This window comes from Vicia villosa, unplaced genomic scaffold (genome assembly GCF_029867415.1).
Source record: "Vicia villosa cultivar HV-30 ecotype Madison, WI unplaced genomic scaffold, Vvil1.0 ctg.002557F_1_1, whole genome shotgun sequence".
Taxonomy (NCBI): Eukaryota; Viridiplantae; Streptophyta; class Magnoliopsida; order Fabales; family Fabaceae; genus Vicia; species Vicia villosa.
This window is the reverse complement of record NW_026705968.1, coordinates 141,801-155,709: the sequence shown is the minus strand read 5'-3', so window position 1 is coordinate 155,709 and position 13,909 is coordinate 141,801. Positions and strand designations below refer to the sequence as shown.

The 13,909-nt window shown below is 30.2% G+C and overlaps 1 protein-coding gene across 1 annotated transcript; it reads right to left on the bottom strand.

Annotated features, from left to right (window-relative positions):
• Positions 1-6,079: 6,079 nt before the first annotated feature.
• On the bottom strand, positions 6,080-7,591 carry LOC131639208 (uncharacterized). The gene is made up of 2 exons (XM_058909708.1): positions 7,293-7,591; positions 6,080-7,195 (listed from the first exon to the last, which is right to left on the bottom strand). The coding sequence occupies exons 1-2, from the start codon at positions 7,449-7,451 to the stop codon at positions 7,100-7,102; spliced, it is 255 nt and encodes an 84-aa protein (XP_058765691.1). The 5' UTR covers positions 7,452-7,591; the 3' UTR covers positions 6,080-7,099.
• Between the last annotated feature and the right edge of the window lie 6,318 nt (positions 7,592-13,909).

Here is a 13,909-nt window from a genome sequence, read left to right as displayed (position 1 = left end):
ATAAGATTAAATGAGTGATTTAGAGAATAAAAAACAACTCATTGATATATCTTAGAGACATTTAACAATAAATTCAATTTATTAATTGTTTTTTGCAACTCTTATAATCATTGACTTGAAGTCAACAGAGAGTAGGAAGTTTTTACTTATAAAATGTTCAAACAAGATTTTTAATTCATGTAAAAGGAACAAAATATGGATCAAATTTTTAAATTTATTTATGCTTTGATAATATCTCTTTCTCTATTTTTTGTTGTAACCAACGCTCGTAAGTAATTTTCTATATTATTTTAATATTTTCTTTTTTATATTATACACAATATTTTATTACAATTTGGTAACATTTTCAATTTTTATTTGACTTGGCAGTATGGCAATGCAAAGAGAACGATGATTGTCCAATAAATATGTGTGAGCCACATCTACTTATTCGATGCATTAAATATGTTTGTAAATGTGTCTAAGAGAAAGTGTTCCCATTTATATGAAAAATAATTATAGCTTACTAAAATCGTATAATTTATTTGTACGTCATAATTCCTCCCACACTTTAATTTATGTTTAATATTTGACAAGTTCAAAAATGTATTTTTATATTATACAAGTATTGTTACATACATTCATTAATATGAAATATTGAAAACAAAAATGTCACACTATGGTTTCTTTTTTACAATGTCACTACATTATATGATTATATAGATAACTTATTAAATTTTACATATTAATTTAGCATAATGAAATAAATTTCATAAATAATAATATGTATTGAAATAATTGTAGAAGCTTCAAAATCTACTTTTATGGTTTCTTTTGTTTACATTGTTATTCTTGCATGGAAAATAATCTTTAAAGTTGAAAATTAATTAAAATAAGTAAGCAATATGGAAAATAAGTAAAAATCACAATAAAACAAAATATATTAAAGAAAGATGTAACCATCATAAATAAACAACTAATAACAATATAATTTTAAAATCAATTGAATGTAGTAAAAATAAGTCTGAATGTGACAAGTCAAAGAGGTTATGGGTACAAAATATAAAATTGATTTCACCTTTGTCTAAAATATCATTTACTCATTCTCTAATATATATGCAAGCATCCACAAAGGAAAACAAATGAGTGAGTGATCACATTCATATATAAAAACTAATATTATGGTTATAAATACACCCAAACATTTGTGACATGAAAGATTTCCTAATAATTAAAATTCAAAATATAAATGTCAATGATATAATTGAACGCCTTCAATCATCACACTCAGGTTAGATAGAGTTGATTTCATCCGTCTGTCATATATAAACTCTATCGCATGCTAATTGATGTGGTATTATCTCATCCTCACTTTCAAACTACATCTTTTTGATTTCATTCATTTAGATGGTTGAGTGCTAGCCTTCTAGGTCCTCGCACTACGTTGCACCTGAAACTATTGCCGCCACACAAGAAAATATATTTCTCTCATTATCCAAGTTTCTCGTTCCACCACGAAACATTGACACCACCTGTGGGAGCTCGAAGTTCCCACGTGTATCTTTGCCTTGATTGAGGGACAATTGTTTTGAACGGGCTAAAATAATCTCACATTGCTTAAGAGTTGAGGCTAAGACTAGTATAAATCTATTACTAAGTTTTTGTTAGTTTTATCTTGTAACCTTTAAGTCTTTACAAATACAATCCAAAATATAAATATACTATTAAATAAATCAAATGAATCATAACACTTATTACAACAAAAATCTCACAAAGGCTTTTCAGTCTTTTGAAACTACGATAATTCTCGTGAAAAAGAAATTTTAGAATAGATAGATTAGAAGAAAAAGGAGAGAGATTTCCATTCTAAAAATCAGTGTTTTTGAAATGAGGAAAAGCCTCTTTTATATAGGAAAAGATTTGGCTCAAAAAGGAAATGATTCATGAGCCATTTTAATCTTTTAATCAATTAACCCTAGCAAGTAATCAGTTAAGACCTTTCGAAATATGGGAACCCTAATCTGACAAAGGAAAACCTACAAAAACTACATTTTTAATCGATACAAAATTTTTCTAATCGATTAAGAAGCCATTTACCTCCCTCTAATTGATTATATCTTATCTTTAATCGGTTAAGAAGTATAAAAAATTTCTCAATTGATTATAAATACTTCTTAATTAATTCTTTACATGACATGATAAGTTTTCAAGATTTTTTATATATAAAAGAGATAGTTTTAAAAGCTTTTCTTTGTGTGAGTCTGTGTGTATGTTTTCCATAGTACGTAGATACTTAAATTTTTTTTGGAGAATAGATAGATGATTTTATTCCACCAAAAATAGGACAAAACAGTCGATCCCTTAGAATCCAGACAATCAAACAAGAATTACAAAACGACAATCAGACAAACTAGGTGCTAATCACACTATTGAGTATTCAAAACTTTAATATGCTCCCTAAGGGCTCTATGATGCCTACTGCGAATGATTATAATGTGTTTAATCTGGGCATCTATGTCTTGAGCCACGGGGTTGTTGTTGAAAATAGCATCATTCCTCGCATGCCAGATGAAATAGGTTGTTTCTGCCAGAGCTATTTTTAGGAGGAGTCGTCTCCAACCTTTCTTTCTTACTTCTTGTATCAGCCATACTTTCTCTAAGTTCCAATCCTGTCCCACTCTCGAGTAGCCAATCCACTGAAGAACAGGATTCCAAATGCTTTGTGTGTATCTACACTGAAAAAATAAATGAGCTATAGATTCAAATTCAGCACAGAAGATACATGAAGGATCCGTGATCAGGCCAAATCTTTGCAGTCTATCTCTAGTAGCTAATCTCCCAATAAAGAGCAACCAAAGTTGGAACTTAGCATGAGGCCTAGCCAAATTGTTGAAGAAGACAGTATTCCACTCAATCTTTTGCTCATCTCCCCTCAGTCTATGGTAATGCTTAGCAATATCAAATTTTCCTTCTCCCAAGGTAACATTCCAGTCTGGTAGCTGTATACATAGATTCCTGCTCTTCACAATGTGTTTCAGGATCCAAGAACAGTCTTGTGGAGGTATCCAGCTTTGGAAGTCAATAGAGAGATAGATACTTACTTTTGACCTTTAACATTCTAATAGATCACTCAGAAACATGCTAAGCACATGACATGGTGAACTTTCAAACTTTATCTCTTTTACGATATTTGAGATTCACGCTTCCTTGCTAGGTTCAACATTGAACTTCAACTCGATTTTGAATCTTCTAAATGACGAGGCTTGAGATAAATTCTTGATTGGATGCCATCGTCAGATAGTTTTGGACAGTTGTCACCATTTTACATTAAGTGTTATCATCATTGAGGTGGCTTGACTTTTGACCTCAAAAGAACATCTTGACCGTTGAACATTATTGATAGATAAACACTTCACTTGAATTCCTTTTGCATAAGGTGTTGTCATAAAAAAATCCAACAAGATCATCTAACGCATGTAGACAGTTGTACCGACACAACATATTGATCCACATTCTCCTTTTTTTTTTATGATGACAACGAATCTTAAGGAGTTGGAAAAACAGAAACAAATATATAAATAATTGGAGTGGTTAAATTCTCCCTTATAGATAAAGAGAGTATACACTATTTCCCTTAAGAGTATACTTCTCCTCCTTTGACAATATCAAAAGACGGGATAAATATAAACTTCATAAGTAGATAGATCACAAAACGACTCACATAACAATAATGAGTTACTTAATAAAGAGGTGTAAATAAGCACATAGGAAGGCACAATTAAGTAGAACATAAAACCATACTTCTTCCTATGAATTACCACATCCAACTTTGAGATTTTTTCTTGCAATAGAAGTTTTTTGTTGATCTTTCATTCAAGGTCGGCCTCCAAATTTTTTTATTTCTTTACCTAGGCATATGTTATACCATTGATACATCTTACAGTACATTAATTAATTACTACTCTTAATCATTATTGTACCGTTGCAATTTGCAAATAGGAAGTTAAGTAGCCACTACAACATTGCACCTAAACATACATTTGCAGTAGCTTTTTAATTTAATAATTTGATTCATTAAATTTCTCTCTCTCAAAATCAATTTATATTAAAGAATAGATACACAACAATTTTACTATCATTACTCTACCGTTGCAACTTGAAAGCTTAATAGCCACTACTACATTGCACCTAAACATACATTTGCAGCAGCTTTTTAATTTAATAATTTGACTCATTAAATTTCTCTCTCTCAAAATCAATTTATATTAAAGAATAGATACATAACAATTTCATTGTACGTTCTTATCCTATTGCCTTTTTTCTTTCTCTGCAAAAGAAATTGCTTTTGAAATGGATGTAGAACCAAAATTTCGTGAAAAACGTAAAATTCATAGAAAGAAACAATTTGATGAGATTATTAACAATGAAGTTGTAAGATCTCTTGAAGAATCATTTAAAACGGATTATTTCTTATATATATAATAGATCAAGCAATCACTTCATTTTAAAGTAGATTCGAATAATTTAAAATATATAGTGATATTTTTGGTTTTCTATTTAGTATTGAGCTGTTAAAATTCATTGAAGTTGAAAATTTAAAAGAGAATTTTTTAAACCTTGAACGATCATTAAAACATAATGACAAAACTGATATGGATGGATTAGATTTATTTATGGAACTACAAATTTTAAAATAAATAATAAAAGTAGAAAATGATACACCAATTGATATACTTAATTATATAAAGAGACTTGATTCTTTTCCAAATGTTTATATTGCTTACAGAATAATGTTAACAATTCCTATAACTGTTGCATCTGCTGAGAGAAGTTTTTCAAAATTAAAGTTAATAAAATTGTACTTAAGATCTCAACAAAGATTAAATGGGTTGGCTTTATTATCAATTGAAAAAGAAACACTAAATAAAATCGATTATAATAATTTAATAAATGATTTTGCATCTCAAAAAGCTCGTAAAATAAAATTTATTTTTAATTTAAAAGGCCTCATTTTAAGATCCGCCTCAGGCCTCAATATGTGTTGGGTCAGCCCTGCTTTCATTTTTCTCAATTTTTTTATCACACACTGGGTAAACTTCATAAGACTTCTTCCCCTTGATTCTTTCTTGAATCAAACATAACTTTTGAAAACAAGTGGCAATTATGGAATCTATTTCTTTTTTGACGAGGTTTCTTTCTAAAAATAATTCCTCAATGTGAAATCATTTCTCCTATTTTTATTTTGATCCTTCTTCATCTTTGTTGATGTAGGGCTTCAGATTTCTTTTTGAATTTCTCGTTCCTTATATTAATCTGTTTAAGGAAGAATTCCTCTAGTTGATGAGTTTGTAACTCAAAAGAATTAGAAGTCTCCTCATAGACCTTTCAATTGTACTCTACATCATATCAGAAAATTCCTTACACAAGAATTCATTAGTAGCATCGAATCGCTAAAAATATACATAAGAAAAATGTCATGCTCAATTTTCTTAATAAAAAGGAGTTATATCAACCTTCCCTATTTAAAAATTATTTTTAAGCTTAAACTTGCTTAGGGGATCATACCTGATCAAAAGCTTTCTTTGGTTTGAGATCATCTTGGTTCAAAATCTCATCATGGTTCATGATTATTCTGGTAAAAACCCGGGTTTGGTTCGTAAGCTCAACATGGTCAAAAGATTTCTTGGTTTGAAATGTAAGTGGTTCGTGATCAACCTTGTGAAAATCTTAGTTAGGTTTGTGAGTTCATCCCGATTCAAAAGCTCACTTTGGTTTCAGATAAGCTTGTGAAAAAACTCGGTTTAGCTTGGGGACTGTTTATTGGTGTGTTTGGTAACCAATCAAGAGTTTAATGAAACTAGTGAGATTAACTCGAAAAATCTCCAAAGCAATTTGTGCAAATAAATTGTAGGAAAACACATGCCTGTAAATTGAATGCAGTCGTTCGTACGAAGATAGCATAAAGACATACTTTAAATGAAGACGAACTTTGATAATTGACAAGAAAATTAGATGCAATAAATGAAATTAATCAAAGGAGAAGATGAAAGACGGAAAAAGTAAATGTTTCATTTAAGGAAACAAGAAAACGATGAAAAGATTGGACGCAGAAATATACATATTTATCGCAAACAATTTCGCTCTTTGAGTACTTCAGTTGTATGGAGAGAATGTATGAAATTTTGTGACCCATGTTACAATGTATGAGTCTGCTATTTATTATATTTACAAATAACCGTCGACGACGATTCTAACCACCAGGGGAGTGCTATGTTTTATCCCACCTCTAATCTTCAGGTTCGCACTAGCGCTTCCATGTGTCACCCATGATTTACTGTTTGTAACCCACATTGAGTTAAACTGCTTCAAACTTTCCTACAAACTCTTGATCATATCTGCCAACTTGTTATGGACATCATCTTTACTCTATAACTCACTCATAAAGAATCACCAAGCCTTTAACCTCTTTGTGGCTTTGTCGACTAATGTTCCTGTTGACCTAAGAGTCCTGTCGACTGCCCTTTTCGAGATTGCAGACATGTTTACAGCTGATACTAGTCTTGTGGATTTTCTCTTGTGATTCTTGCAGATCATAAATGCCACATTATTTGGATCTTTGGTCGACGCTCCATCGATGCGGGATCGTTAATGCCCTAAAAGACTTGACATTAATGCTCTTACCACTTAATGTTCCTCCATTATAACCTTTTCGTTGACTTTTCATTAGTTGAAAATCCCAGTGTAACAGGGACTAACCGCTTCAAGTTGTTGTTTGGAAAGAAGACTAACCACTTAAATCCACTATTTGGAAGAAGGACTAACCGCTTCTCTGTAGTGTTTGCTGTGCCAGTACAAATCTCCCACCTTTCACATTAGACCCCAAAATCATACCTAGCCTACTAGCCCATTAGGTTGACACAAAATAATGTTTCTTTGTAAGAGTGAAATATCAATAGAAGCTATCTCAAAAATAAAACTAATGAATTCAAGGTAATTAGACATACGTCTCATGTAAACAAAGGTTGTTTACTTAAATCCCAACAACATAACTAAAAATCAAGGATATTACATTACGACAAGACTAAAATAAAAACCTTAAAATTCAAAATTCAAAATAAAACTAATCTTGCAGAGTAGTTTGAAGAGGCAAAGAACTTTCGACTCCATTCGCAGCATTAGCGTTCTTTTCCGCAACAGCCTTAGACAAACCGAACATCTGAAATTGAAAACAACGAAAATAATTAGATGGCAAAAAAGTAATTATTATATTGTGAAAAACTAGACATAAATAAATAAATAAATAAAACAGAAACCTTGTTAATTGTTTTCTGAAAGCAAGTTTTGTGTTCATCCATAGAAGCATGAATGAACTCGTCGATGTGATCCTTCAAATCCTCGATGAAAGTCGCTTCCTCGTTCTTCTTCCTTCTACACGAAGATGGCTTTTGAGGTTGGCTTTTCTGTGAATCCATGATCACAAACCTTTGTCGCGGTTTCTGGAAGTGAAATCTTTGAAGTTTGTTGGTTGTGTGTATTGTTTGAAACGAAAAGGATTAAAAAAGGTGGGGATTTCGTGGAGAGAAAGAAAACAGAAAACAATGGGCTGTGTGAATCGATCCAGAAGGTTCTAAACAATGGGTTGGGTTATATTATTCTCTTTGTAAATTACTTTTCTCCCACAAATCTATTGGCACCCTCTCACTTGCACTTAACGTCCCTTTCTTTTAATAATGTCAAAAATTACCTTTGTTATTATTTATTCATTTTTAAGAGCTCTAGTTTAAAAATAAAAATTCAAAGAATCAATAAATTTGTAAAAAAAATTGTAAGCTTATTAAAAAATTCAATAGTTTTATATTGATTCACATAAAAAAATACGCATTTTTATTGGATTATTAAAAATGCAATTTCAGCTTTTATCAAATTTTTTGAAAATTTGGTACGTTTTTTAATTTTATCAAAATTTTTAAATATATAATATATGAGTTTAATGGTAGTACACTGTTCATTAAAAAAAGAATTACACATATATTAAAATAGAATATTTTAAAATGCCAAATTATAAAAATATTTTAAAATTTACAATATCACTTGGTATTTTACATGATCCTCATTGATTGACAGTATAAAATTTTTTTACAACTGTCAATACATCATCCCTTTTCTCATAATATATTAGATATTTCTTCTACTCCTAAAAAATCTGAAAGATTAATTGAGCATGCTTTCATATAAGCTTTCATGAAAGTTCATTTTAATATTAATTTTTAGATATTTTGATGGTATAGTAAATTATTATAGATTAATTTCAAATTTTATAGGTATAATGATCTATATGCTATTATGTTTAAATTCAACCGTTGATTTTAAAACATATTTATTCGAAATAAAGTTACGACCAAGTATAACTCGTGGTGTAACTTTTCAAGACTAATTTGATCTCATATATATATATATATATATATATATATATATATATATATATATATATATATATATATATATATATATATATATATATATATATATATATATATATATATATATATATATATATATATATATATGGCATATCATATGAGAATGCCTTTTTTATATGAGAATGTGAGAATGAATCTGAACCATTGGATTTTAAAATTAATGGTGGAGATTATGTGTGGATTTTTTTTCTCTCTCCTCCATCATTAAAATAAAAGATTGAAGAGAGATAAAAAAAGATTCACACATAATCTCCACCATTTATTTTAAAATCTAATGGTTCAAATTCATTCTCACATTCTCATATAAAAAAGCATTCTCATATGATATGCCATATATATATATATATATATATATATATATATATATATATATATATATATATATATATATATATATATATATATATATATATATATATATATATATATATATATATATATATATATATATATATATACCCCGAATGATAGTTCCTTTTACCCAGCATTCTTATTTATCATTTTGTGTTTAGAACTAACATATGATCAATAATATAAAATATGAGAAACGTTTTCCAGAATCATATCTATTTAAAATGATATATTTGATATGATATATATTGAGTGAGTATCATAAAATCAGGGATTCTTTTGGTGTATTGTGCTGCAGATAATTTGACTTGTACGTATAAACCAAAAGTATAATATGGGTTTATTTGAATGAGAAAAATACAGTTCCCAGATACATCTGTAGAACGCAATTCAAAGTGACAGAATGTATCAATTATGATATCAAAAGTGACAAATGTAGCAATTATGGTCTGAAAATGGTTGAACAGTTTGGTCTGTCCAAAGACACCGAATGAAAATGACATTAGTTTTTGTTCTGTTTTGAAGGAAAAACAATAAGTTATGAATGACACTCGAATGAGGGAATTTGAAGGAGAAAATGCATCAAGCTGTCTCTGTACTGTAATGAATGGTTAACAAACTTAGCAGGGTCATTCTTCTTTGTCCCATAGCTTTCGTTTCTTGATGGTGATTGTCTATCTAACGTTGTTTTGTACGCTGAAATTCAGGAGATGAAAACCATGATTAAAAAGTCTCTTTAGTAACACTAATTAATGAGATCCACACATATAACACTCATAATATACTTATAGCACGGGATCCATATGTGCTGCTACACTTTGTAGAGTAGCTCTTGTTTATGAAATAAATGAGAACTTTATTTATCATTCCCTTTTATATAAAATTTTATATTTCAATTATGTGTAATTTTTAAAAATTAATAATAATAATAATAATTAGTTGAATTGATTTTAATAGTAATATAATATTTTAAGATTAAAACACTTTTGTTAATTATAGTAAATAGAGTATACAAGCACACTAGATATACAAAATAATATTTTTATTAGTTATAAAAATCAATACCTCAAGTATACAAGAGAAGGTCTTGTCATATGTTTGATGATCTCTGTGATTAAAGTATGTATGTTCGTTTATGGTGTGTTTAATGGATGTGATTAATGTATTCTCTTTAAGAATGTTTCTCAGTAAAGGTGATGATAGTCTTGATGATTATGTAACCTCATAATAGGTTGAGGTGATAAGTCTGTAAGTATAATTGATTTATCAGTCTTGTGACTTGAACCAACTCTCGTATCAAATGATTCGTAAAGAAAGATTTACGATAATAATTTGTCGTTCCTTCAAATAAGGGAGTTTTCTCAAGGTGACTTGAGGTTTAAGGTAGTATGCTTTATAAAGTTTAAAAAATCAAAAAAATTTGATTAACCCTCTAAATAAATATTTAGTTATTAACTAATTACTTAATCAATTAAAATTATTTTTGCTAATCCTTAGTTAAATTTTTAAGCATTTTTTAGAAAATGGAACAATATGAATGAAAAGGGATTTCCAAAAGCAATCTTGTTTTTAAGCATTTTTAAGTTTCATCTTGTGTTGATGTGGAGGTTCTATTCCAGTTTGTTTGACTTACTACCCTCAAATTAGTACCACCCCCATAATTTATCAGAAGTGTGACTCTATAATGAGAGAGCATAATAAATATATACTCTAGATTTGTTTGATTTTATAATTAGTGCTACTCTCAAGCTGTAATGCTATGGAATTGTCGCTATGCGATAAGAGTAGGGGTGTTCGCGGTGCGGTTTGGTTCGGTTTTGAGCATAAAAGTCATCCTAACCGCGAGATAAAAATGCATGCGGTTCGGTTTGGTTCGGTTGATTTTTAATAAGTCATCCAATCCAAACCAAACCAAACCAATGCGGTTAGGATCGGTTCGGTTGATTGCGGTTTACACTATAAAATAAAAATGTACTGAAATAAAAGGAAAAAAGAAAGAATTCAATGCCAATATAATATATGATATTATACCATACAAAAGAAATTATATTATAAGAACAGTAGAGAACTAAAAATATATTATAAATGAAATACATATATTAGACAGTAGACAATTACATATATATGTAGCTCAATAAAATACAAAAACTAAGTTGATTATGCCAAAACTTAAGTTAATAAATTAATTCTTAAAATTCAAAACGTGAGGTGTGGCTTTATGCAATTAGATTTGGAAAGATAATAAATTAACTATTAATATTCAAAACTTAAGTTAAACATGCGGTTTGGTTCGGTTTGGTTCGGTTTTGTGAAATACAAACCGCAAACCAAACCGAACCGCGCGGTTCAGTCCAAAAATCATCCAAAATCATCCAAACCAAATGCGATTTTTTGCGGTTTCGGTTTGGATTGGTTCGATTTGCGGTTTTGCTTTTGGATTGGTTCGGATACGATCACCCCTAGATAAGAGAGCATATGCAACATTTGGGGCAAGACAAAACTTTGAGCGGGTGGAGTATATTATATGGTAAAACCAGTCTTTTAAAAATCAGTCATTAAACTGGTGAGAGTATTGGATCACTGATTTATCGGTTGAACTATTAGATTACTAATCGAACCGCATGACTAAATCAAATTAAACCGGATAATTCAATTGAATAAACCAGTCTCTATTGCAATACTACATATTTATTAAATCGGTCAAATTGGATGACCCAGTCTCTAAAACCTATCACAACACCTACAAAATTTTAAAATTTCAAAATATATCATAATTTCACATATTTCAACCGTCGATTCACCGATTTTAGCCAGTTCTCACCTGTTCAATAGCATATCTTATCCAACAATCAGATCAGATCGATTACCCCTCTGATTCTCGGTCTAACCGGCCGATTCGGTCGAATTTTTAAAACAGTCATAAAACAATTGGTATAAATTGTAACTGTTGAGGGGGTGCAATGATTATATGGTGGCTCTGCCACGGAATGTTATGAGTTTCAAATATAACTGAAATATTTTTTTTATATTTTCTGTAATAATATGTTGAGTTTTAAATGTAACTGAAATATTTTTTTATCATGTCTATGGTATATGTTGTAAACTTAAATAGCGATAACTTAAAAATATGTGAACTACAATGGTTAATATATGAGTTATAAGTGTATGAATATGGATAGTAATAATCTAGACATATCAAAGATAACAAAGAAAAATTGAAAATAATGAAGCAAAATGACCCTTATGTTTCTGATTTCCAAAAATAAAACAATAAAATTAGAAAATGGGATGAATATACTTATGACAACCTTTCATCCTTTTTTTCACAAATATATGTCATCTTTATATATATTTTTATTATATATATTTTTATTAGAGCCTAACCTAACTCATTCTTACAAAATCAATTTGTAAGACGAATAATGTTACTCGGACTTGAAATTTTCCTAAAACACATTTCTCACGTCTAACACTCTTTTTGAATGTGATGTGTGGATATATGTTGGAACAGTTCTTGACGAAATAAGATTCAATCACTTTCTTGATTGATTTAAGATTCTCGTTCTTCACTCTCCACTCGAGTGACTCAACCACATATTGGTTGCAAGACGATTCCCTCTCACAATGATTTGAAGAGAGGAGATGATTTGAAAGAGAAAATGAAATTAGGGTATTGACAAAATAGGAGGAGATGATGCTTATTGATTCTACTGAATACAGAGTTTCTCTCTGTCTATGTTCACTTCTGTGAATCCTCTCTATTTCTTCTTATTACAAACAATATGTACCTCATATTTATAATGAGATTACTTGTACATCAAGAAGTCTCAAACTAAGTAACTACATGTCTTACTAACTTTGATGAACTATATTTGACTCTCTGTCGAATACACACATCTTCTACTTGTTGTATTTGACTTTCAGCTGAATATACACAACTTGACTACTACAAGATGTGTTAGACCTCATGTCAAGTACATACATTTTCATTTTCTATGAACTAAATTCTACTCTACAACCTACATACTACTTCGAATCTGTCGAATTTACAAGCATGCTTAACACAAAGAATTACATATTTAACACACCACCTAATTCATTGTGCAGTGTTTCAAGTTCAGCTTCCCATTTGTTACTTTCTCTCTAAGATAAAGGAACCTCATCTCAATGTGTTTACTTCTTCCATGTGTTCTCGGATTCTTGGCCAAACTGATAGCATACATATTATCAATCTTCAAGGTCATTGCTCCATGATTTTCTCCTACAATCTCTTCGATCAGATTCATCATCCGTGTTGCTTGACATTTTCAAAAAGAGATAGCTATGTACTCAACCTCGCATGACGACAAAGCTACAACTAGTTCTTTTCTTGAGCTCCAAGCAATTGGTGCACCACCTAGCATAAACACATAACCAGATGTGGATTTTCTATCCTCAACATCACAACATCAACTTGAGTTTACGTATCACACTAGTTTGCATTCCTTTCCTTCATCTGCTACAGAAAACAAAATGACATGGTCTAGTGTTCCTTTAAGATACCTTAGTATCCTCTTTGTGGCTGCAAGATGAGATACGTTTGACTTTTGCATGAATCTACTCACCATACCCACACTATATGCTAGATTACGCCTTATATAACAATGGTATCTTAATGATCCAACAAGTCTTCTATATTGTGTTGGATCGACATTATCTTCATTTGAGTCCCTCATTAATTTCAGTCTTGGTTCAGCAGGTGCCAAAGTTGCATTGAAATCCTCCATCTCAAATATTTTGAGAATCTCACTCGCATATCTTCTTTGGTGTATCATCAAGCCTCTGCTACTCGTATAGAATTTGATACTAAGGAATTATGAAATGTTTCCCAAGTCAGACATTTTGAACTCCTTGCTCAGGTCGCTTTTGAAGTCTTTGATCTCCTTTTAGCAGCTTCCTGTTAACTCATGCTTCTTCTAACATATACACCATGCTCGGTTGTGCATTTTACAAGTTTCTTCTCCCTTATAAAACCATATATCTTTTTATTCCAAGCTCTTGGTGCTTGTTTAAGTCCATACATGATTTTATGCAACATGTTTACCTTTCTTTCTCGGCCT